Source organism: Lepidochelys kempii, chromosome 6, assembly GCF_965140285.1.
Source record: "Lepidochelys kempii isolate rLepKem1 chromosome 6, rLepKem1.hap1, whole genome shotgun sequence".
NCBI classification, from domain to species: Eukaryota; Metazoa; Chordata; order Testudines; family Cheloniidae; genus Lepidochelys; species Lepidochelys kempii.
Window position 1 is genome coordinate 396,683 of NC_136385.1, and position 23,383 is coordinate 420,065.

Below are 23,383 nucleotides of genomic sequence, written 5' to 3' on the forward strand. Positions count from 1 at the left end.
GTGGAGAAAGAAGGGGTTCGGGACTATTTAGAAAAACTGGACATGCACAAGTCCATGGGGCTGGACGCGCTGCATCCGAGAGTGCTAAAGGAATTGGTGGATGTGATTGCAGAGCCATTGGCCATTATCTTTGAAAACTCATGGCGATCGGGGGGAAGTCCCGGACGACTGGAAAAAGGCTAATGTAGTGCCCATCTTTAAAAAAGGGAAGAAGGAGGATCCTGGGAACTACAGGCTGGTCAGCCTCACCTTAGTGCCTGGAAAAATCATGGAGCAGGTCCTCAAGGAATCAATTCTGAAGCACTTAGAGGAAAGGATCAGGGGGGATGAGAGGCCCTGAGCCAGGGTGCGGATGCTGCAGGGTTGAAACACGGTGTAAGGCCGGTCAATGCACCCCACGGAGAGCAGACCTGCTTCCCAGGGACAGGCCTGCGTCCCCACAGCCCCACTCCACATGCTGCCCCAGCTGGTGAGGGTCCCCCAGAGCTGGCCCCTCACAGACGCCCCTTCCCAGCATGTTGCCAGTCACCCCGCACTGCCCATGGGAGCCAGGCCCCGCCCCGGGACCTCAGGGGGATCCTGCCCGGAGAAGCCAGGGCCACCCCTGTCGTGGGGACAGCGCTGGGCTCAGTGCCGGGGGTGGCCCCGAGCGCGGGAAGCTGAAGAGCTCTGCAGGATGCGTGAGACCAGAGCGGATGTTACAGCCCAGGCCCCACCCGGGGTCCACGGACAGTTCGGGGCTCGGGGTGGGGGAGTTGTGGGGGCAGAGGAAAAATGGGAACTGAGTTGATCGTTGGGGGACAACAGGCCAGGCCAGGCCAGGGGGCAGGGTGGGTGGTTTGCAGGGGATGGGCCATGGGGGAGACAGGACTGTGGGCTTGTATGAGAAGGGGGGTGAAAGTATTTTGGGGTGAGGGCTGAGGGGAGGGGGTTAAAGTGGGACTGAGAGGGGGAAATGGAGGTAGAGGTGTGTAATATGGCCTGGGGTACAACCTGGACTTGGCAATTGCTGTACCCCCTTAACTCTCTAGCCCAGGGCACCTCTCCCACGACTCTGCCAGTGACCAGCAGTCCCTCCAGCCCTGGCTCTCCCCCATTCATTAGCCTGTGTCCATACAACCCGCACAGTTACACACAGGCTCTGCCGGCCCCTCCTGCACGGTGTAGAGGGAGACACCCGCACATCCCGCAGCCCCAGCCTGGCCCCCCAGGAATGTGCCTCTTGCACAGCTCCAGACCCCCCTGGATCAGCGTAAGCTCGTTAATTAGTTCATCATACCATCAAAGGGTACGAATACGCACCAGCGTTTGTAACCAGAGTAATTCCCCAAACTTCAGTCGAAACCACACTGGCTGAGATAAAACATTAAAATAACAACATTAACTGCAGAAAGAGAGATGTGAAGGGCTTGTAAGTGGTATAAGCACAGAAGTTCAGAGTTGGTTACAAAAAGAAATAAAAGATAAAACCACAGTCTAATTTCTTTAAACTTTATCCAGCTGAGTCAAATTTGGAGCAATAAGATTTCTCTTCCCCAAAAACCGACAGCAGCCGGTGCTAACTGGAAAGCTTTTCCCGTTAGGACCCCCCCCAGTTCAAATGATTCTTTGTCTTTCAAACGACCCTGTTGCCTTCAGTGAGCGGGCGGGGGAGGAGAGGTGCCGTGGTGATGCCAGTGTCCCTGAGTTTATACTTTTCTCCAGGTGGGCTGCCCAGCCACCATGTACGTCCCAGTTCACCTGTGTCCCCCATCGTGGTCCAGCAACAGCACCCGCTCTCAGCCGTCACCTCTCTTGGGTGGGGATCTGCATGGCTCTCCCTCCTGACCGGCGTATTTCCAGGCTGCCCAGCACCCTGCCTACACCGTGAGCTCCCCAGGAGAGTCGGACCGCCTGGCCACCAGCGGCTCTGCTTTGCTTTTCTCCTCAGAGACGGTAACCGGTGCAGGCCAGATACCACCCAGCCCTTCTACGCCGGCCCCTTTATTCTGGAGGTAAAAGCATTCGAGAGAAAACACATTAAAACAACCAAAGTATCTACACGCGGGCTAATCAACTTACCAGGCATCACCCCTCCTCCCCACCTCCCCAAGGGCTCTGGTCTGCGTCAGTCCTTCCAGCCCTTCACCAAGGTACACTCAAGCCTAGAAGAGCCACTTTCATCCTACCTCTCTTCAGGGGGCTGGGGAAGTGGAGAGAGCGGGAAATCACCAGCAGGAAAACAAAGGAACCAGGGGTTTTTGATGGGATGTAAAAACTCAGGAGACTCACTGGGACAGGAAGAGGCAGCTTTGAGCAGGAAAGAGGATGGGCATAGACCAGCTAGGGCCAGAGACGGCTTGTGGGGCTAGAGAAGACTCCAGGATTCAGAAGAAAAACCATCCCACGTGCCCCCAGAGAACTCTGACTCCAGCCCAAGGAATGCTCCAGAGTGGTGAGGAAACTGAGGCAGGGAAACACATGTACGGTTTATTGCTTTGGTCTAGATCTGTGTTTCTCACGCTGCTAAATATGGAGTGTGCAAATCTGTGTGCCCTGGCTTTCACTATCGCTTGTCCCTTGGAGTGGGGACAGCTGTCTCCTGGGTGTCCCCGCGTGGCCAGGAGTCACGCTGCATCTCCTGCCTCAGTTTCCCCCTGTTCGGGGCCCCTTTAAGAACTCACCAAGTTCAAATAGAAGTTCAAACAAACCCCACAAGGGATCCCATTTATTTAGTCTTCCAGGCCCCTCAGCCCCAACCCCAGGTCAGTCTCTCCCCCAGCAGCCCAAAGTATTTGAAAAACAAAGCACAAACTCCTACAGTCTTTATACCCCTCTCAGCTGGGCCCAGCCCCCTCTTCCCCAAGGGTGTGTCTGTCAGACTCTGCCCTGCTTCTTGGCCAGGGTCTCTGCCAGGCTCCCTGCCTGGAGAGCTTCCCCCCCAGCCCAAGGCAAGCCGCCCTGTTATGCTGCTTAAGAGGGAAACTGTAACCCCAGAGCGCCCACCCAGCGGGAGTTCTGGCGACGGTGTGTTTGAGATACAGGGGGAGGAAGTGGGGTTTGGGGGGGCATCACTGATCCCGGGGCTAGGCAGCGAGAGCACAGGGTCAGAGCTCTCGGGGGGGGTGCAAGGCAGAGGATCTGCACCCCACAAGTAGGCAAAGAGAGCCCAAGCCCTGGGCTGTGGCTGGACTCTGGTCAGACTCTGGAGGCTTAAAGCACACGGGGCCCAGGGAAGTGGGTCACCCACACAACAGCCAGGAAAGGTGCAGCCAGGAAGCGCTCTCACAAGGGGTGCGTGTGTGCAACACACCATGTTGAGTCCCCACCAGCTGGGGTAACCACCTGCGTTAGGCTGTAGCCCCCGACGGCAGGGGTTTGTCCTGTCCTCTGGGGCAGCTGCCCTGGCCGCTGTCAAGGGGAAGGTGCTGCGCTAGAGGGGCCCTGGCCTGCTCCAGTTGGGAAATTCCTAACATCCTGTACGAGTTGCAGGCTTTTCAAGACGAAAGATCAGACCTGTGACCTGCAGCTCCCTGCTGCGTCTCTCCACTGGGGTCCGTAGGATGACGTGTCCCACCCGGCAGACGTACTCTGCCCCCTGGTCTCTCTGCACCGAGGGGGTGAAGCGGAGTCTCGTCTCCTGCTGGAAGCTTTTCCCGTCCTGTGTGTGGGGAGCTCCGGGCTCGATTCTGTACTCGGCCGAGTTCAGTATACGAACAGCCGCCCCAGCCCCCCTGTTCCTCCTGAGCCAGGTCACACACAGCACCCCAGGGAAATGCCCCACCATGCGGCAGCTCAGGGTGATTTCCTCCCCCGCCGTCACTGACTCGGGTTGGGAGATTTCCGACACCTCCGGGGGCCGCAGGAGACCTGGGGAATGAAACATCCAGAGACAGTTACAGGCCCCGCAAGGGGGAGATGGGGCCTGGTGAGGGCTGCTTCCCCCTCCCTTCAGGCGGGAGAGATCTGACCCCTCTGTGGGGCTGTTACCCCATAAAATCACCCCCGGGTGTGACTCTGTTACACCCCGACCCATCGGCGTCTCCAGCTGGAAAGGGGGACGAGGAATATTAGCTCCCAAACCTCATTCATGCCTCAGGGACCCTGTGGGGGCAGCGATTCCTGCTCATTCCCCGTCCGACCCCAAGAGGCCCCCCTCACCTGTGTCCCCGGCTCTGATCTCTCTCTCGATCGGGGGCTCTCGGGGGCTTTGCTGAACGGACACTCGGACTCTGAGCTCCGGACGGTTCAGTCCCTGGCTGGGGATTCTCCAGACGCTGGTAGCGCTGAATGTGAGATCCCGGTTCTGGCTGACTTCTGGGGTCTCATCTCTCCCGCTCCCTGCCCCGTCCCAGGTCCACTGGATCCGGTGAATCTCCCTGGGGTAAAAGTTCTGCATCTGGACAGCAAACGGCACCTCCTCCCGGGGCTCCCAGTGTGGTAACACCTGGATCTCGGACACCTGTGGCTGGGCTGCAGGGAGACAGCAGGAGCGTCAGTGAGAGCAGGGGCTGGTAAGGGGGAGACCTGGAACGTGTCTCCCCAGAGAACTGAGTCAGGCCCCGATGGGGAAGGGGCGGGTAGGGACAGACCGGAGCCAGCCGGGGACTACACCTCATGAGTCAGCAAGGCCTGTGTTACGCCTTGGGGCAGAGAGCTCTCAGGCTGCCAGGCCACATGCTGGGCACATGGGGGGGAGGGATAGCTCAGTGGTTTGAGCATTGGCCTGCTAAACCCAGGGTTGTGAGTTCAATCCTTGAGGGGGCCATTTAGGGATCTGGGGCAAAAATTGGGGATTGGTCCTGCTTTGAGCAGGGGGTTGGGCTAGATGACCTCCTGAGATCCCTTCCAGCCCTGATATTCTATGATTCTATGATACATAGGCGCCAACTCCGAGGGGGCTCTGGGGCTGCAGCCCCCACGGAAAAAAATGGTGGATGTTGAGCACCCATCAGCAGCCCCCCATCAGCTCCTTCCCTCCCCCCCACCCCCGTCGCTCACCAGCAGCCCCCCAAAGGTAACGAGAACACACCGACCCCTCCTAAAGACAAGGTCAGGCTGACGGGGTGAGGGATAGCGCTGGTTTGACCGAACCAACGTGTACAAGGTGACGGGCGGGAACTAACTCGGTCCGACGCGCATCGTGTTTGTATCGGTGTATACAGAGGGGTCTCAGAGGGGGTGTCCTTGGCCAGCTGAGTGGGGAATGGAAAGTCCCGCCGTTCCCTGAGCTAGTCCGTAGCGACGGGCACACGTGTGTTCGTGCCCCTGAGCCGGGCACTAGGACCGTGCTTCGTGGGCAATAACCCTGGCCGGGCGCCTTCACTCCTGCGGTGGAGCTTGTGGTCTCGTTGGGGCTCACGGCACAGATGTCGCCTCACAATTTCCTGCCCCGTTTCCCAGCCAAGGAGCGTGGGGGGTGGGGATGGGGCTCTCCTGTGAGGGCAGCCTGGCTACTGGTGTATGGAAACCATGGGAGATGGTGGCCATCTTTGGGACGGGCAGCCTCATTTTCATGTGGTCGGCCACCTTTCCTGAGGGCAGCCGGTAGAGTCAGCAACAGGAGACAGCAGCCATCTTTACTGAGGGCGGCCTCGGGAGTGGAAAAGGGACCATCCCTGCTGAGGGTTTGAGTAGCTTCAACCCCAGGAGGTGGCGTCAGCCCCACGGCACGGTGTGGGGAGCAGCAGCTCCCCTGGGCAAGGGCCAGTTGTGAGCATAAGAGCAAGGGCTGGGTACACCATTAATCGCTTTGCTTAATTACAGCTTAATGTCTTCGCCTGTCCCTTTGCCGCTGGTTGCCAGTGGGGTTTAATCATGGCAACCATGGGAAGGAGACAGACCCAGCTGTTATTAGCAAACAGTGTCAACAAAGGTCGGATGCTTTAGGTAAAACCTTCTCAAAGGTCCCATTCCCGAACCAGATCCCAGATTTAGTTGAAATTCCCTAGAAAATTCCTCCTCTGCCCTCAGACCCTGGGCCATGAGTTTGGGGAGGACACACTGTTCTCCTCCTGCGAAACAATCAGGGTGAGTCCCTGCCTCAAGTGGAAAACTGAACCCCGTTTTAAACAGAGGGGCTGCTGCACCCGCCCATCACTTCTCTCCAGACCTGAGAACCCTCTTTCCCCAGCACGGGGGGAACCTGCGAGCAGCCCACGGGCAAGTCCCCAAACGTTGCAGGACCCGCCCCACGTGCTGGGAACCGGCGGGAGGAGGCTCAGCCCAAAGCGACGCTGAACACCCCAGGTGCCTGAGAGCAGAGACCTCCTCAGCCACAACAACCCCAGCGTCAGCGCGGCTCTGCCCAGTCCCGCTCACTCGTACCTCGGAGCTCCAGCGGCCCAGTGGATTTTCCTTCAGGCTCCGGTAGGGTTTGATGTTCCACGGAACACAGGTACTCTGCCCCGTCGTCCTCGGGCACCGAGGGGGTGAAGCGGAGCTGGGAGGTCACGCTGTAGGATTTCCCGTCTGGCGCGGCTGTGGGGTCTGGGGTGACAATCTTGTGGGTGCCCAGAGTGTCTAAGCACCGGAACACCGGCTCTCCTCTTTTCTGTCGGTACCAGGTCACGCTCAGCGCCTTGGGGTAGAACCTGGATATTTGGCAGCTCAGTGTTACCTGCTTCCCGGGAGCCAGGACGTCTGACTGGGAGATCTCGCACAGAACTGGAGCCTGTGGGTCTAGAAGACGTGGAAATTGCACGTTATAGTTACGGCACCTGGAGATCTGACACACGCTCCCCATCACCATCTGGTCTGACCTGGCCCCATGTCCCCAGCAGCCTCTGCCAGGCCCTCCCCTCACCCAGCGAGAGCTCCCCTGGATGACTCCTGTAACACACACAACCTCAGGGGTGCTGGGGTTACCCGGGAGAGGGGTCAGGAGTCGGTGTGGGGCCACAACTGCCCTGATGGTGGGGGTGAGTGGAGCAGCAGTAGGCTGTTATCCTCTGTGTGGATCAGGCACTACAGGGGGGTGACACAGGTGCTGAATTTTTTTCCCCAGTGGAGGCCCCACCCTCACTCTGCCCCGAGGCCCCACCCTCACTCTGCCTCTTCCTGCCCCTGCACCACCCCCTCCTAGAGGCCCTGCCCCTGCTCTGCTCCCTCCCCCAAGGACCCCCCTGCACGCCGGCCACTTGCTTGTCTTCTGCCTCACCCGAGCACCTCCTGCCAGCCGCTCGCTGCTCCACTGGCCCGCTCTGGAGGCAGCCCAACAGCTGATCGGTGGCCAGCCTGGGGCCCCAGTACCGCTGTGGCTGGTGGGTGCTGAGCACCCCCTATTTTTTCCCAGGGGTGCCTGAGCCCCAGCGCACCCCCGGAGTTGGCCCCTATGGGGGACAAGAGCGTCACAGCGACCCGCTGACAGCAGAGGAAGGGGGAGACACAGAACTCTTGGGATCTGTCACGGAGTGTGGGGGAGTCCGGGCCCTGCACCCCCTCTTCCTGCGATTCCCCGTGACTCTCAGCCAGCCAGTAAAACAGAAGGTTTATCAGACGACAGGAACACAGTCCAAATCAGATCTTGTAGGTGCAGACAACAGGACCCCCTCAGTCAGGTCCGTCTGGGGGGCAGGGAGCTTAGACCCCAGCCCTGGGGCTCCCTCTGTTTCCCCAGTCAACTCCCAGCTGAAACCCTCTCCAGCCGTCTCACCCAGCCTCGCCCCCCCACTTCTCCAACCTTTGTCCAGTTTCCCTGGCAAAGGCGTCACCTGGCCCCAACCCCCATCCTGGGCTCAGGTTACAGGCTCAGGTATCGTCCCTCCGGTGAAGTCACCCCCGGAGATCCCCATCCCCAACGCAGCGGGTACCTGAAAAACTCCCACGCAACATTCCCAGGTCAATCCGCCCGCTCCCTGCTCCGTGACCTGTTCCATTGCAGGCTCGGCAGGGGAGCGTCGTCTAGTGGTTGCCGACGCTTCTGCTCACGTCTCCCAGTGCCTCACAGCCATGTCCCAGCCCAGCCGGTCCTTTCTGTCTCTATCCCCCCAGCCCAGCCCTTCCCTCACTGCTCCTCCCCTTCTCCACGGCACCTGGGTGCCAGCTTGGGGGTGGGGGGCATTGAAAGCACAAGAGAGACAGGTGTCAGAGTGGCAGCCGTGTTAGTCTGTATTCACAAAAAGAACAGGAGGCCTTGTGGCACCTTAGAGACTAACCAATTTATTGGAGCATAAGCTTGCGTGAGCTACAGCTCACTTCATCGGATGCTCACTGTGGAAAATACAGTGGGGAGACAATCTCCCTATTCTCCGTTCCTGCGCCCAGTGGGAGCACAGAGCAAGCCCCGCTCAGCCCTGGCCCAGAGCACGCTCTGAGAGCTCGGGGTCGCGGAGCACGCTGGGTGCAGATGGACGGTGCAGAGAACTTAGCTGCCAAACTCTCACGTGCTTCTCCTGAGCACGTCAATGGTGATTGTCAGTGGTGCACAGCGGGGCTAAATTTGGACCAATTTTCACACAGGTGGCAAAAGCTAATTCTGACTCCTAATGACCCTCCTGCCAAATTTGCAGCCCCCACTCCTAAGCAGGGAGGTGCATGAAGGTTAATATCAGCCAGGGGTGTATTAACAGGAGGGTCGGACGTCAGACACGACAGCTCATTGTCCGGCTCCGCTCGGCACAGGGGGGGCCCAGCTGCAGTACTGTGTGCCATTCTGGGTGCTGCGCTTTGGGAAAACTGGGGGCAACCTGGAGAGACTCCAGAGGAGAGAAACAAACTGATCAAAGGTTTAGAGACCTGACCTGCGAGGAAGGGTTAAAAACACGGGGTGCGGTTAGTCTTGAGAAAAGGTGAGTAAGGGGGAGACCTGTTCAGTCTTCCAATGGGACAGGGACTGTATTAAAGACAGCAACTGATTGTTCTCCATGTCCACTGACGGCAGGACAAGCAGCAACGGGCTTCATCTGCAGCCAGGGAGTTCTAGGTTCGATATCAGGAAACAGTGTCTAGCTCTGCGGGGAGCTCAGCCTGGAACAGGCGTCCAGGGGAGGTCGTGGGGGCCCCGTCATTGGAGGTTTTTGAGAACAGGTTGGACAAACCCCTCTCAGGGATGGTCTAGGGTTACATGGTCCTGCCTCAGCACAGGGGGAGACTAGGGGACCTTTCAGGTCCCTTCCAGACCCATGTTTCTATGAGTTTCTCAGTGCAGCAGTTGTAAGAATTTTTTGACTTCAGCAAAACAAAGTATTTTTCCTAAACATGTTCATTGAAATAGCCCAACCATTTTAGATGAACCCCCCCCCCAGCACTGTGACGAAATGGGGTCCTATTTACCTTGTTATGTTGCATGTAAGTCCAACTGTTGTATACTAACACTCTGTGTGTGCCTCAGTTTCCCTGGGTGCTACACCAATGCCTAGATGGTAAGGCTGCCCAGCTGTAAACACTGGAGCCCTTCGTAACCTGAGCCCAACACCTTTTTCCTGGGGGAGGGCTGACGGGTGTGCCTGGGGAGGCAGCTGGGAGGGGACTGGCAGTCTGGGAGTGCAGGGAGAGAGCTCAGGGCCATGGCTCTGGGCTTCCCTTGCCCCAAGATGGATTAGGCTAAAAGTCATTGATTTCTGTGCTAACAAGATCTATGCTATGCTGTGTCCTGATCAACTAATAAATCTTCCATTTTTCTGGCTGGCTGAGAGTCACGGTGGATTGCAAAGTCGGGGTGCAGGGCCCTCTGGTTTCCCCAGGGGGTCCCCTCCAGGTGGGCCCGCCAAGGGGAGGCATATGGTGAACAGGGATGCTCGATGCTCCAAGGTCAGTCTGGGAAGGCCAGAGCTGAGGTGGCTGTTTGCCCTGGGCAGCGAGCCCTGCGGGCAGACACGCCACCCCAGAGTCCTGGCTGGCTTCAGAGAGAACAGTTCCAGAGCATCAGACCTGCGCTCCATGACACCCACAAACACAAACGCACTCCAGGACAAAAGAGCTCGAGGCAGACACCCAGCCTGGGAAATTTCAGCCTCAGCAGTTAAAGTTTGGCAAAGTTACAAGCAACCAAAAACAGGTGCTTACAATGGGAAGTGTCGGGCAATGCCAACATCTGCACTTAAAGTTATTTGAACAGCACCTGGAGTGTCCTGGGCTCTCTCCGTGCAGAGGAAAGACACGGCCCCTCCTTTGAGGCGCTCCCCAGCTGTCGATGGGTTACCATTCGGTTGTTTCACATGGATTGTGCCCCCTCAGAGTGACTCTGCCCATGCTGGCAGAACCCCACCAGGGATGGGGCACCTACCATCTGGCCCTTTGCTGACCGGTGGAGGCTTGCTGGGAACGTCTCACAGAGCTCCCAGCACCTGTCCCTGGTGGGCTGCACGTTGAACAATGTTCAGTTGACATGGGCCCCTTCCCTCCCATGTTACCCCCCCCCCCCCCACAAACACTCACTGTTACCTCCTGCCTCTCCCTGGGCATCTTCCTCCTGTGCAGGATCCGACACCGTGTGTGCAGCCGCTTTGGTCTGGTTGTCAGGCACCCCCTGATCCTTCTCGTTGGTCTGACTGCCGGGCCCCCCCTGATCCCCTGCTTTGGGCTGGCTGGTGGGCACCATTGCCTCCCCACTGTGCTGGTTCAGATCTGTCTCTCCCTCCTCCCCAGCCGCACTGTGCTGGGCTGGGAATGTCGCCTCCACCGCCGGCCGTGTCTGTGGGGAGGCTGCCCCCGCTCGCTCCTCATCCTGGGCTCCCGTCTCCCCCAGTGGCTCCGTGTTCGGGGATGGCCCCTCTGCCTCTGGGCCCCCCTGCGAGATCCAGGATGATGCCCTTGGGCCCACGTCAGACGCTTTTGATCCAGAAGAATTGGAACTTTCTGGGAAACAAACCGAGCCGGGGGGGGTGTCACCGAGGGGCCCCACGGGGTCAGTTGCTTTGGCAGAACCAGAGCCCCCAGGTTACCCTGAGCCTGGGGGGCCACAGGCTGCCCCAGCCCTGCCTGGGTACAAAGGGTTAATTCAGGCCCCAGAGCCTCTGGCCAGTTCATCTGTCCACATCTCCTGATATTTAGGCCCAGACTCTCACCAGTGTTTAGGTTCCTGGCCTCCATTGCAAGAACTGAAATGGGTTTAAGCTAGTTCCTGATTCTGGGGGGGCCTGAGGCATAGGGCTTGAGCCATGGGGGCTGGTGAATACTGCTGACCCCACGTGACCCCATCAACCCCCCCCATGCAGTGTCCCCCCGTCCTCCCACTGTGGGATCTACACGCACACGCAGCGGAAGGTGACCGACCCCATAGCGTGACCCCTCTGGAGTCGCTCTCCTCTCCTGCCCCTCACCTGTGACCCGCGCCATGTCCTCCTGCTCCTGAATCTCGCTCTGGTCCTGGCCCTGAGCAGGTAACAGCGGCTGCTGCTCAGGCCCCTTCCCGGCATCGCTGACCCCGTCATTCACCATCAGCACCATGTCCTCGCCGCGCGTCTTGTCTCTGCTCCCAGCTGGGTCCTCGGGGGGCGTCTCCCCTGCACTGTAAGGACCTAGACAGAGACAGTGGGACACACGGGGTCAGAGCAACACAGGGGGTCAGTGTCGGGGGGTCTGGGAGACGCGTCCGTCCGGAGCTCGGGGCCAGGAACGGCGGATCCCTGAGAGCAGGAGGGTGAAACCTCCCCTGGGGATGGGCCCTGCTGCAGGGGGCTCAGTCTGTAGGGAGACCCTCCAGCCCCGCAGCCCCTGGGGTGTCCCTGGCTGTGTCCCTGTCCCCTCGGCCTCCCCAGACTCTCTGCTCCCTCCGGGGCCACGCAGACACCTTCCCCCCCCCCGCCCCCCACTGGCCAATGGCACCGTCCCCCGTTACCTTCCCGCCTCTTCCTCCGGCAGTAAATGGCTAACGCAGCCGCAGCTCCCCCTGCGACCAGGATCCCCAGGGTCGCCCCGATCGCGGCGCTGGTGTGATCCGCTCCTGCTCTTGGGACTAGGAGAGAAAAGTCAGACCCGGCTCACGGCACCGCCCCACACCGGAGAACGGGCTCCCCGTACCAACGGGACACCCGGGACGGTCTGACTGGGCCGTGCTCCCAGCCTGCCCGCCAGGGCCGTTTGCTGTGCTGAGGACGGAGACTCCAGCCGCTGGGAGCAGCTGCAGAAGCAGCCAAAGCAGGGGGTGCTGCACCAGGGGGAGGGGGTGAAATGGGGCCCAGCTGGAGCCACCCCTCCCCCAGCACCCCTGGACTCAGAACCATGCAAGGGAGACCCCCCCCACCCCACCCAGGGGGCACTCACGCCCAGGCGGGGATTCCCTTTCCATGGGGTTTGGGGGGGGACAACGTAGGGAGCAGCCAACCAGCCCCCCCTCCACACACACACACACAGAGCGGCACATGGTGAGAGCACACAGCAGACAAGTGACAAGGTCAGTGACCGCTCTACCCGGTCCCTGCTGAGTCAAACAAAACCTCTTCATTTCTTAGCCCGTCCCCCGCCCTTCTCTGAGGAGGGTGTCACAGAGTGTGGGGGAGTCCAGGCCCTGCACCCCTCTTCCTGCGTTTCACCAGGACTCTCAGCCAGCCAGTAAAACAGAAGGTTTATTGGACCACAGGAACACAGTCCAAAACAGAGCTTGTGGGTACCACCTGGACCCCTCAGTCAAGTCCTTCTGTGGGAGCAGGGAGCTCAGACCCCAGCCCTGGGGTTCCCTGCGTCCACCCCCTAGCCCCAAACTGAAACTCTCTCCAGCCCCTCCTCCTCTGGGCTTTGTCCCTTTCCCAGGCCAGGAGGTCACCGGATTCCTTTGTTCTCCAACCCTTTAGCTCTCACCTTGCAGGGGGGAAGGACCCAGGGCATCAGTGGCCAGGAAACAGGGTGTCGGCCATTCTCTGTGTCCAGACCCATGCACACACCTGCCCTCTAGGGCTCTGCAACGATCATACACCCTTACCCCACGCCCTAGAGACTTAAGAACTACACAGGGGAAACTGAGGCACCCCCACACTATTCAGAGGAAACATTAAGAACAGTCCCGCTTCATCACAGCTCCTTTCATCTGGTGCAGCCAGGTCAGGGGAGAGTGGTTGGTGTAGACGGTGAAGTGTCGCCCGAAGAGATAGGGCTCTAGTTTCTTGAGGGCCCACACCATGGCCTGGCACTCCTTCTCGATGGCCACGTAGTTTTCCTCCCGGGGTTGCAACTTCTTGCTCAGGTACACGATGGGGTGTCTCTCCCCCTTTTCGTCCTCCTGCATTAACACCGCCCCCAGTCCCATGTCTGAGACGTCGGTGAACACCACAAAGGGCTGGTCAAAGTCTGGGTTTGCCAGAACTGGGCCACAGACCAGAGCCTCCTTCAGCGCCCGGAAAGCCTCCTGGCACTGCTCGGTCCAGACCACCTTGTCTGGCTTCCCCTTCTTGCATAGCTCAGTGATGGGGGTGGCTATGGCGCTAAAGTGGGGCACAAATCTTCGGTAGTATCCTGCCATCCCAATAAAGGCTTGGACCTGCTTTTTGGTGTGGGGAGCGGGCCAGCCTCTGATCACCTCCACCTTGGCTGGTTCCGGCTTTAGGCGGCCGCTCCCCACCCGATAGCCCAGGTAAGATACTTCTGCCATCCCCACCTTGCACTTCTCCGCTTTTACAGTCAGCCCAGCCCCCTGGAGTCAGTCCAGCACTTGTCTAACCTGGGACACGTGGTCCTCCCAGGTCTGGCTAAAGACACAGATGTCATCAATATACGCCACGGCAAAACTCTCCATCCCCCTCAGGAGCTGGTCCACCAGGCGCTGGAAGGTGGCCGGCGCTCCCTTGAGGCCGAAAGGCAGGGTCAGGAACTCATAGAGCCCCAGAGGCTTCTTCTGGGCTCTGGCCAGATTCTCCCTGGCCAGGCCCATGAGTTCCGCCAGTCTCTCTCGGAAGATCAGGACATACTCCACCACTGACTCTCCATCGGGAGTGGCCTTCCCCTCCCACTCGTCTCTCATCAGGTCCAGGGGGCCCCTCGCCCTCCTGCCATATAACAGTTCAAAAGGCGAAAATCCGGTAGACTCCTGGGGCACCTCCCTGTACGCGAACAGCAGGTGAGGTAAGTACTTGTCCCAATCCTGCGGGTGCTGGTTCATAAAGGTTCTCAGCATCATCTTTAGTGTCCCATTGAACCTCTCCACCAGCCCATTGGACTGGGGGTGATAAGCTGAGGCCCAGTCGTGCCGGACCCCACATTTCTCCCACAAGCACCGGAGCAGGGCCGACATGAAGTTGGAGCCTTGGTCTGTCAAGACTTCCTTGGGGAACCCCACTCGGCTGAAAATGGTCAGGAGCGCATCGGCCACGGTGTCTGCTTCAATGGAAGCTAAGGGCACTGCCTCGGGGTAGCGGGTGGCAAAATCTACCACCACCAGAATGTATTTCTTCCCCGACCGGGTCGTCCTGCTGAGAGGCCCCACAATGTCCATGGCCACCTTCTGGAAAGGCTCCTCTATGATGGGCAAAGGTCTCAAAGCCGCTTTCCCCTTGTCCCGGGCCTTCCCCGCCCTCTGACAGGGGTCACAGGATCGGCAATACTGCCGGACCGTGGTAAAGACCCCGGGCCAGTAAAAGTTCTGTAGCAACCTCTGCCGGGTGCGCCGGATTCCCTGGTGCCCTGCGAGGGGGATGTCATGGGCCAGGGACAGGAGCCTGCGGCGATACTTCTGGGGGACCCCCAGCTGCCTCCTGATCCCACAGGACTCTACTTCCCCTGAGGGAGCCCATTCTCGGTACAGGAACCCCTTCTCCCACAGGAACCTCTCCTGGCAGCCTCTCCTCATGGTCCGTCCCACACCGAGGTCGGCCAGGTCCCTGAGCTTCCGCAAGGAGGGATCTTTCCTCAACTCGGCCTGGAACTCAGCAGCTGGGGCAGGGACGGGGCCCGGTTCCCTCTCGCTGGCCAGGTCTGAGGCCTCCGCCTCTCTAAGCCGTGCCCCTCGGCCCTCCCTCCCCACCAGGGTAGGGTCCTGCGCCTCCGGTGTGATACCCTCCCCGAGGTCGGGGAGCAGTGACCCTCGCCGGCTCTGGTTACGAGTTACGACTAAGGAGTTCTGGGGGTTGCTTGGCCAGTCCTCTAGGTCTCCCCCCATCAAAACTTCAGTGGGCAAATGGTGGTGTACCCCCACATCCTTGGGGCGCTCCTTGGCCCCCCATTTCAGGTGTACCCTTGCCACGAGCACCTTGAATGGGGTCCTGCCCACCCCCGTCAGGGTCAGGTAGGTGTTGGGCACCACCCGATCTGGGGCCACCACCTTGGGCCAGGCCAGCGTCACCTCCGTGCCCATATCCCAGTATCCATTGACCTTCCTCCCATCCACCTCCAGGGGAACAAGGCACTCTCTCCGGAGGGACAGCCCCGCGCCCACCCTGAAACCAAGCACCCTGAGTCCAGGGTATCCAGCCCTCTGGCAGAGCTGGCTGGGGTACTCTTCCCTCTGGAGCAGGTGGTAAACTGGTAGCCCCCCTTGCCTGGGTCATCTGCCCCTCGTCCAGCTGGGTCCCTACCCAGTTAACCCTGGGTAGGTTGGGTCTGCTCAGTCTGTCCCTGAGCCCGGGGCACTGGGACCGTACGTGGCCTCTCTGGCCACAGTGATAGCAGCTCAGGTCACGTTGGTCCCCTCGAGCGGGTCGGAGGGGCCCGACGCCAGGCGTTCCCCTTGGGAGGGGGTTCTCCCTATTTCCCCGCTGGGAGGCCCCATGGTGACTCTCTCTCTGCATCGGGGGGGCCTGTTCTTTTGGGGCTCCTCCCGGCTACCCCCTGACCGACTGTTCACAAACTCGTCGGCCAGCTGCCCTGCGTGCTGGGGGTTCTCGAGCTTTTTGTCCACCAACCACAGCCTCAGGTCGGACGGGCACTGTTCATACAGTTGCTCCAGTACGATTAGGTCCAGCAGGTCCTCTTTAGCTCGGGCCCCAGCTGTCCACTTGCGGGCATACCCCTGCATCCGGTTGGCCAGTTGTAGGTAGGTGACCTCAGGCGTTTTACGCTGACTCCGGAACCTTCTCCGGTACATCTCGGGGGTCAGCCCAAACTCACGGAGCAGGGCCTGCTTGAACAGTTCATAGTCCCCTGCCTCCGCCCCTGTCATTCGGCTGTACACCTCCACGGCTTTGGGGTCCAGTAAGGGGGTGAGAAACTGGAGCCTGTCTGCAGGGTCAACCCTGTGCAGCTCGCAGGCATTCTCAAAGGCCGTCAGGAAGCTATCTATGTCCTCCCCCTCCTTCCGCTGGGCCAGGAAGCACTTATCAAAGCTCCTTGCAGTCTTGGGTCCCCCCGCACTCACCGCAGCCGGGGCCCCACTGCTCCTCAGCCTGGCCAGCTCCAGTTCATGCTGTCTTTGTTTCTCCTTCTCCTGACGCTCCCTCTCCTTCTCCTCCAGCTTATGCTGATGCTGCTTCTCGTTCTCCTCCAGCTCATGTTGCCGCTGCTTCTCCTCATGCTGCCACTGCTTTTCGCGATCCTTCAGCTCCCTCATTTTCATCTCCCTCTCCCAGGCCAGATGCCTCTGCTCCAGGGATGGGGAGCTCCGCTGGGAGGATCCCCTGCTGGGTGCCGGGGTCAGGGTGCCCTCGGTATTCGCTGGGCTTCCCCCAACCCCTCCCCCAGGCCTAGGTAGGAAGGGTCTCGGGATGTCCTCGGCAGCAGTCTGACCCCTCCCAGCCCAGTCAGGCCCCAGGGCCCACGCTGCGTCCCCCAGGCAGCTTCCCTCAGGGACAGGGATCGGGTCATCCAAGCGATCCCTCTCCTCCAGCTGGGCAATCAGCTGTTCCTTGGTGGACCTCCCGATGCGCAGCCCCCTCTGCCTACACAGCTCCACCAGGTCACTCTTTAGGCGTTTAGCGTACATCTCCCTGCTGGCCACTCGCAGGCCGGGCAGCTTCCCACGGTTTCCAGGAAGAACCCCAAGGGTGCCAGTCCTTCTTGAGGTCACCACCTCTTTGCCAGGGTCGAGCTGCAGACTCCTCCGCCCCTGGGACCACTCGCTGCGATCCCCCGGGGGACCCTGTTACTGCAAAAGTCCTTCTCTCTGGTCACACACTCCCAGGGGTTAACCGCCCCCTGAAACTGTCTCTCTCTGAATCTTCAGCACGCCTGGTCCCTGTCAATTCCCCTTCGTTTTACTGCTCCCCAGTCACTTACTGCAGGAAGCGCCGTCCACGGGGTGCAGTACATCCCACCGCTGCCACCAGTTGTCACGGAGTGTGGGGGAGTCCAGGCCCTGCACCTCTCTTCCCGGGATTCACTGAGACTCTCAGCCAGCCAGTAAAACAGAAGGTTTATTGCACCACAGGAACACAGTCCAAAACAGAGCTTGTGGGTGCAACCAGGACCCCTCAGTCAAGTCCTTCTGGGGGGCAGGGATCTTAGACCCCAGACTTGGGGTTCCCTGTGTTCCTCCACCCAGCACAAAACTGAAACCAAAACTCCTCCAGCAGGCTCTCTCCTCTCGCCTTTGTCCAGTTTCCTGGGCCAAGGTGTCACCCGGCCCCAACCTCCTCCCGGCTCAGGTTAGAGGCTCATCCCCTGCTATCCAATCCCCCGTGCAGACAGTCCCCGTAAAACTAGACGCCATCCCCGGTCAATCCACCCCCCTCCCAGCTGCGTCACAGAGGGGTCGGTGTGTTTATGGCATAACCTAGTATTGTTATTATTCACCGCAACCCCACCACTTTCGCAGTCACTGCTGCCCAGCTGACCAAGTGACCCAGATGGCTCTGTACCAGGGACCAGTGATCCTCTTCATTACCTACCATTCCCCTAATGATGCGCTGTCCCCTTCCCCCACCCGGGGTCTGTCTGCTCTGGTTTGACTGGAAGCTGCTCAGGGCAGGGACCGTGTCCTCCTCTGTGTCTGGGCAGCTCCTGAAACAATGGGACCCCCCACCCACCCACCCGCGCACCCGTAATAGACAGGATCAGTCATTACCAAGGCTCCATCCCTGGGCAGCAGACACTGTGATGGCAGGCGGGGAGTGGGGGGGATGTTCTGGGTATTTTGGCTGCACAGGGATCTTCCTGCCCATTGGCTCCTCCAGCCCCTCCCCACGACTCACCCCTGACAGGCTGGGTTGTGCCTTGTGCCCGCTGCCCCACACCAGGTGTCAGCACGCCCCCCCCGCCCCCCCTCCCCAAGCATCCCAGCAGAGTCAGTCTGCTCCTGCTTAGGGGACGTGGAGGGGACAAAGAACAATGTGAATCTTTCCCAGTCAGCGATAAAGCAGGGTCTGGACCCCAGGATCCTGCCCTCCCCCAGCCCCCCCTCACCTGTGACCGCCAGGGGGAACCCCTCCCGCAGGGGCTGAGCCAGAGCCGCGTGGCTGACGTGGCAGGAGAAGAGGCTGCCGGAGTCGCTCGCGGTGGGGGTGAAGGTGTAGGTCAGGGTGAGGTTGAAGGTCCCGTCTGGGTTCCTCTGGGGGGCAGACGGGGTGACGTCGGCCAGAACCCGCCCGTCTCTCAGCCAGGCGACGGTGACGTCCGCGGGGTAGAATCCCCGCACATGGCAGGGGAAGGCGCTGGCTGTGCCTCTCCCGGCCGCTCGCCGGGGGACGGAGAGTCTGGGCGCAGCTGGAAAGAGAGGCAGAGGACGGGAGTGCAGCGTTAACTCAGCGACCGCCACTGTCTGGCACGGTGCTGAGCCCTGCGGCCGCTGCACCAGCGCCCGGCCCCTTCCTGCGGCTGGGGCAGAACACGCTGCGTCCGCGACGGGCTGCACCGTTCGGCGACTCTGCACACACACGGTGCGCACGCATGCACGCCAGGGCTTCCACGTCCCCTCGCTCGCACGCACGCGAGCCACGCTGGCCTGCCAGCCCGAGCAGCAGTGGGACAATGACTCCTGGCGGCTTCTCGGCCGGGACTCCTGTGCCCTCCTTACCGAACACACGGAGGGTCGTCTCGCTCTGCTGCCGCTCCGCACCGTACCCGACCACACATTTGTACGGCCCCTCGTCCGACACTTGAACGTTCTCCATCCCCAGGGAGGCGTTCCCGATCAGTAACTCCTGCTTGGAGATGCTCACCCCTGGTGCAAACGTTTCCTTGCCCCGGTCGTACTGTGCCACGCTGCGATCCGAGAAATACCAGTACACCTGCAGCGCGGTTAGATTGATCGGCCCCCCGATGTTGAACCGGCATTTCAGCAACGCTGCAGAGCCCAGCACAGCCGAGGAGGAGGGCAGGGTGTATATCGTCAGTGGGTCACCTGTAAAATGAAACGGGTAAATAAACCACACAGGTTTGCAGTCCTGGGAACTGTCTCTGCCTTCAGGCAGGACCCTTTGCGTCTGGGATCCTGCTGCAGAGTCTGTTTCCGGCCCTTTTAGGAATGAAGGAAACTGTCGGACACATTGATTTGTGCAGCGAGCTCGGAACAATTAGGGACTGCTGGGAGACAAAGGAATGGGTCTGTAGCCAGGTGGGAGAGAGCTGAGCTGCAAGCTGGCCTGCAGGCAGCATGTCCCCGGCGCAGAGCTCCCAGCTCCACCGCTCGGGCCCCTTCCCAGCTGGGGACCCCTGCGTTTCTCAGCTGAAACCCAGCACCTTTCCTTTCAGATACGAAATGGTCATTCTTTGGAGAGAGGCGCTGAAACGAGCCAAGGGCTTGGACTTGCAGGAGGCGGGCGTTGCTCTCTGTGGACTGTGGGTGCTGTCATGTTTATGCAAAATCGAGGGGCCCCTCCCTTGCAAAATGTCTGTGGACTGTTTACAGCCTTGCGGTAGGATCCCAGCTGGTACAGCCAGCAGGGCCCATCGTGCCCCGCCCGTCTGGCCAGTTGCATAGCCCAGGCCGGAGAAGTGCTCCAGGGAGTCCTACGTCCGGCAGAGCTCCAGCCGCGCCTTCAGAGAGACACCCGATCACACTTCACTGACTCCAGGCGCTGGAGAAGCACCTGCTCCCCGGCGAGTTGTTCCAGGAATTAACTCCCCTCCCTCTTGAACACGGTCACGTATTTCTAGCCTGAGCGTGTCCTGTTTCAGCTCCCCAGCCACTGGCTCTTGTTCTGCCTTTGCTAGGGGACAGGCCCCTCTGCTGCTAGCCTTTGTTCCCCACGTGGGTGGTTCTAGACCAGCGTCCTGCCATCCCCCCTGAACTTTCTCTGTGCTAAGCTGAGCAGACTGAGCTCCTTGGGGTACATCCACACTGCAAAGGAAAACCCGCAGCACCAGGTGGGCCCAGCTCTATTAATTCCGGCTCGGAAGCCTTGGGCTGCAGGGCTAAAAATGTTCCCAACCGGGCTGGAGCCCGGGCCCTGAGACCTGCCGTCCTCTCCATGTCTCCGAGCCAGGGCTCCAGCCCCGCGGGAACAGCTACCCGGCTGTTTTGTTCACACGGTTTCTTTGGGAAGTTTGAACAAGTTGACAAACCCCTGCCCGGTAAATATCAGCAACGAAACAGCCCCCACACCAGTGAGCTTCGAGGCATTAGAGAGTGTGACGAAGTGGGACTGTTCTTAATGTTTCCTCTGAATAGTGTGGGGGTGCCTCAGTTTCCCCTAGGCAGTTCTTAAGTATATAGGTGGTGGGATAAGGGGGTGTGATTGTTGCAGAGCCCTAGAGGGCAGGTGTGGGCAGGGGTCTGGACACAGAGCATGGCCGACACCCTGTTTCCTGGCCACTGATGGCCTGGGCCCTTCCCCCTGCAAGGTGAGAGCTAAAGGGTTGGAGAACAAAGGAATCCGGTGACCTCCTGGCCCGGGAAAGGGACAAAGCCCAGAGGAGGAGGGGCTGGAGGGAGTTTCAGTTTGGGGCTGGCTGGGACATGGAGTGAAGGGCAGACGTGGTTGTCTGGCTCATGGCCCCCCCAAAATGGACCCAGCTGAGGGGTCCCGTTCTCTGCACCTACAAGCTCTGTTTTAGACCATGTTCCTGTCGTCTAATAAACCTTCTGTTTTACTGACTGGCTGAGAGTCCCGTCTGACTGCGAAGTTGGGGGGCAGGACCCTCTGGCTTCCCCAGGACCCCGCCTGAGTGGACTCGCTGTGGGAAGTGCCCGGAGGGGCAGAGGAGGCTGGAGGCTCCGGGGTCAGACCCAGGAAGGTGGAAGCCGGGTGAGCTGTGTGTCCTGCAGACAGGCTGCTCCCCGAGAGGAGACGGCCCCGGAGTCCTGCCTGGCTTCATGGGGAGCTCCAGAGCATCGCCCAGGGACTCCGTGACAGAGAGGAATCTAGTCATGGGATCCTGCTACTGAACACGGGGTTATCGCAGCGCCCGGGTCGTTTCCCATGCAGCTATTGGCAACCCTGCAGCGCGAGCCCGAGGCAATAGACCTGGGCTGTGGGAATCAGTGCCGCGGGCTTTTCCTTGCAGTGCAGACAGACCCCAAGTCTCTGTCCGTGAGGCAGGTCTCTGCCCCTCTGGCCATGGTCCAGGAGTGCCTGCCCACGCTCACCACCGAGCCACCAAAGGGCCCTTTCCCCTTGGCTCAGCTCCAGGGGGTCTCAGGTTCTGCCTGCAGTGAAATCCTGCCGTTCCCCAGCTGTGCCCCTCACCCAGCACAGGCCCTGGCGTCCCGAGGACGGAGCTGGCCAGAGAGACAGCAGAGCTGCCAGCAGGTCAATTGCGCAGAAAGGCCAGCTCAGCCCCCCCTGCACACAGCACCCACAGCCAGACCCCCCCCCCGCACACAGCACCCACAGCCAGACCCCCCCCGGCACACAGCACCCACAGCCAGACCCCCCCTGCACACAGCACCCATAGCCAGAAAGCGGCTCTCCCTCTCGCCCTGGTGTGTCCCCCCCTCGGCACAGCCTGTCCCTTCCCACCTTTCCCACGTACACAATCCCCTGCACCTCCGGGTCATTCCCAGGGGCCCAGAGCAGAGCTGGGCCCCGCTAGGACCGAGCCAAGTCTTGGGCTCCATCCCCGGCACTCTACTCGGCCGGGGAGCCCCGGGGCCCTGCCCCAGGACACAAGGGGTCTGTACGTACCGGCCACCCCGAGGAAAAGGAGTGGGACAAGGAGATCTGCCAGCCCCATGGTCCCTGCCCTCCGTCCCACAGCCTCCCTGTCTCCTTCTCCGGGGCTGGCAGGGCTCCCGGGGAAGGGCGAATTCCCTTTCACTTTCCGTGGGTCACGGGGAGGGCTATAAAAACGGGCAAAGGGTGGCGATCAGGAGGTCTGATGTTGCGGGGCGAGGCTCAGACGCACCTGCCCGGCGCTGGCTCAGAGGTGCACCCTGGGACAGACCTTGCCCCCCGCCCCACCCCAGCACTCCCGGGGTCCAGCGGGGGCACGGCCAGCCCAACACCAGGCCTGGGGGCGTTAGTCTGCCCCGGGAGTCAGCTGGGTCCAGCTAACCCCTGCTGAGGCGGTAGATTGCAGGGCCACAGGCTGTCTCTGGTCCCCGCCCCCCGTCAGAGCCTTGCCCCGCTGTGGGGCAGGCAGCGCTATTATCCCCACTGCCCATAGGGGACCCGAGAGGCCGAGTGACGGGCTGTTACGGGCTCCTGGCCCTGTGCGTGCAGTCTCCGGGGGGAACCCCCTTCAGTGCGACAGCCCTTCTCGGGGGTCCACTCTCTCTCGGGGCTCCAGCCCCTCCACCTCCTGGAGCCGCACCTCTCGGAGCCCTAGCCCGCCTGTCTCTGCCGTGGGCCCCTCAGGGAGTCCCCTCGCTCTGGGCCCCGGGGCCTCTGTGGGGTGTGAGGGGTTACACTGTTATAGCTCAGTGTGACGAAGTGGGACTGTTCTTAATGTTTCTCTGAATAGTGTGGGGGTGCCTCAGTTTCCCCTAGGCAGTTCTTAAGTCTCTAGGGGGTGGGGTAAGGGTGTATGATCGTTGCAGAGCCCTAGAGGGCAGGTGTGGGCAGGGGTCTGGACACAGAGAATGGCCGACACCCTGTTTCCTGGCAACTGATGGCCTGGGCCCTTCCCCCCTGCAAGGTGAGAGCTAAAGGGTTGGAGAACAAAGGAATCCGGTGACCACCTGGCCCGGGAAAGGAACAAAGCCCAGAGGAGGAGGGGCTGGAGGGAGTTTCAGTTTGGGGCTGGCTGGGACATGGAGTGAAGGGCAGACGTGGTTGTCTGGCTCACTGCCCCCCAAAATGGACCCAGCTGAGGGGTCCCGTTCTCTGCACCTGCAAGCTCTGTGTTAGACCATGTTCCTGTCGTCTAATAAACCTTCTGTTTTCCTGGCTGGCTGAGAGTCCCGTCTGACTGCGGAGTTGGGGGGCCGGACCCTCTGGCTTCCCCAGGAGCCCCGCCTGAGCGGACTCGCTGGGGGAAGCGCACGGAGGGGCAGAGGAGGCTGAATGCTCCGAGGTCAGACCCAGGAAGGTGGAAGCTGTGTGAGCTGTGTGTCCTGCAGACAGGCTGCTCCCAGAAAGGCGACTGCCCCAGAGTCCTGACTGGCTTCATGGGGAGCAGCTCCAGAGCATCGCCCAGGGACTCCGTGACAGCTTGCGAGAGGGGAAGTATCGCCTCTTGGAGGCGCCCGGCGGGGGTGGTATATATTGGTCCCAGGTCACTG

The 23,383-nt window shown here is 60.5% G+C and overlaps 1 protein-coding gene across 1 annotated transcript; it reads right to left on the reverse strand.

Moving 5' to 3' along the window:
• Positions 1-1,470: 1,470 nt before the first annotated feature.
• On the reverse strand, positions 1,471-21,894 carry LOC140912248 (uncharacterized). Its single transcript, XM_078853023.1, has 10 exons — positions 21,846-21,894; positions 18,846-19,120; positions 18,184-18,721; positions 11,759-11,875; positions 11,241-11,438; positions 10,363-10,776; positions 6,307-6,660; positions 4,141-4,452; positions 3,496-3,849; positions 1,471-1,988 (listed from the first exon to the last, which is right to left on the reverse strand). Exons 1-10 carry the CDS (start codon positions 21,892-21,894, stop codon positions 1,984-1,986), a joined length of 2,616 nt encoding a protein of 871 aa, XP_078709149.1. The 3' UTR covers positions 1,471-1,983.
• Positions 21,895-23,383: the final 1,489 nt, after the last annotated feature.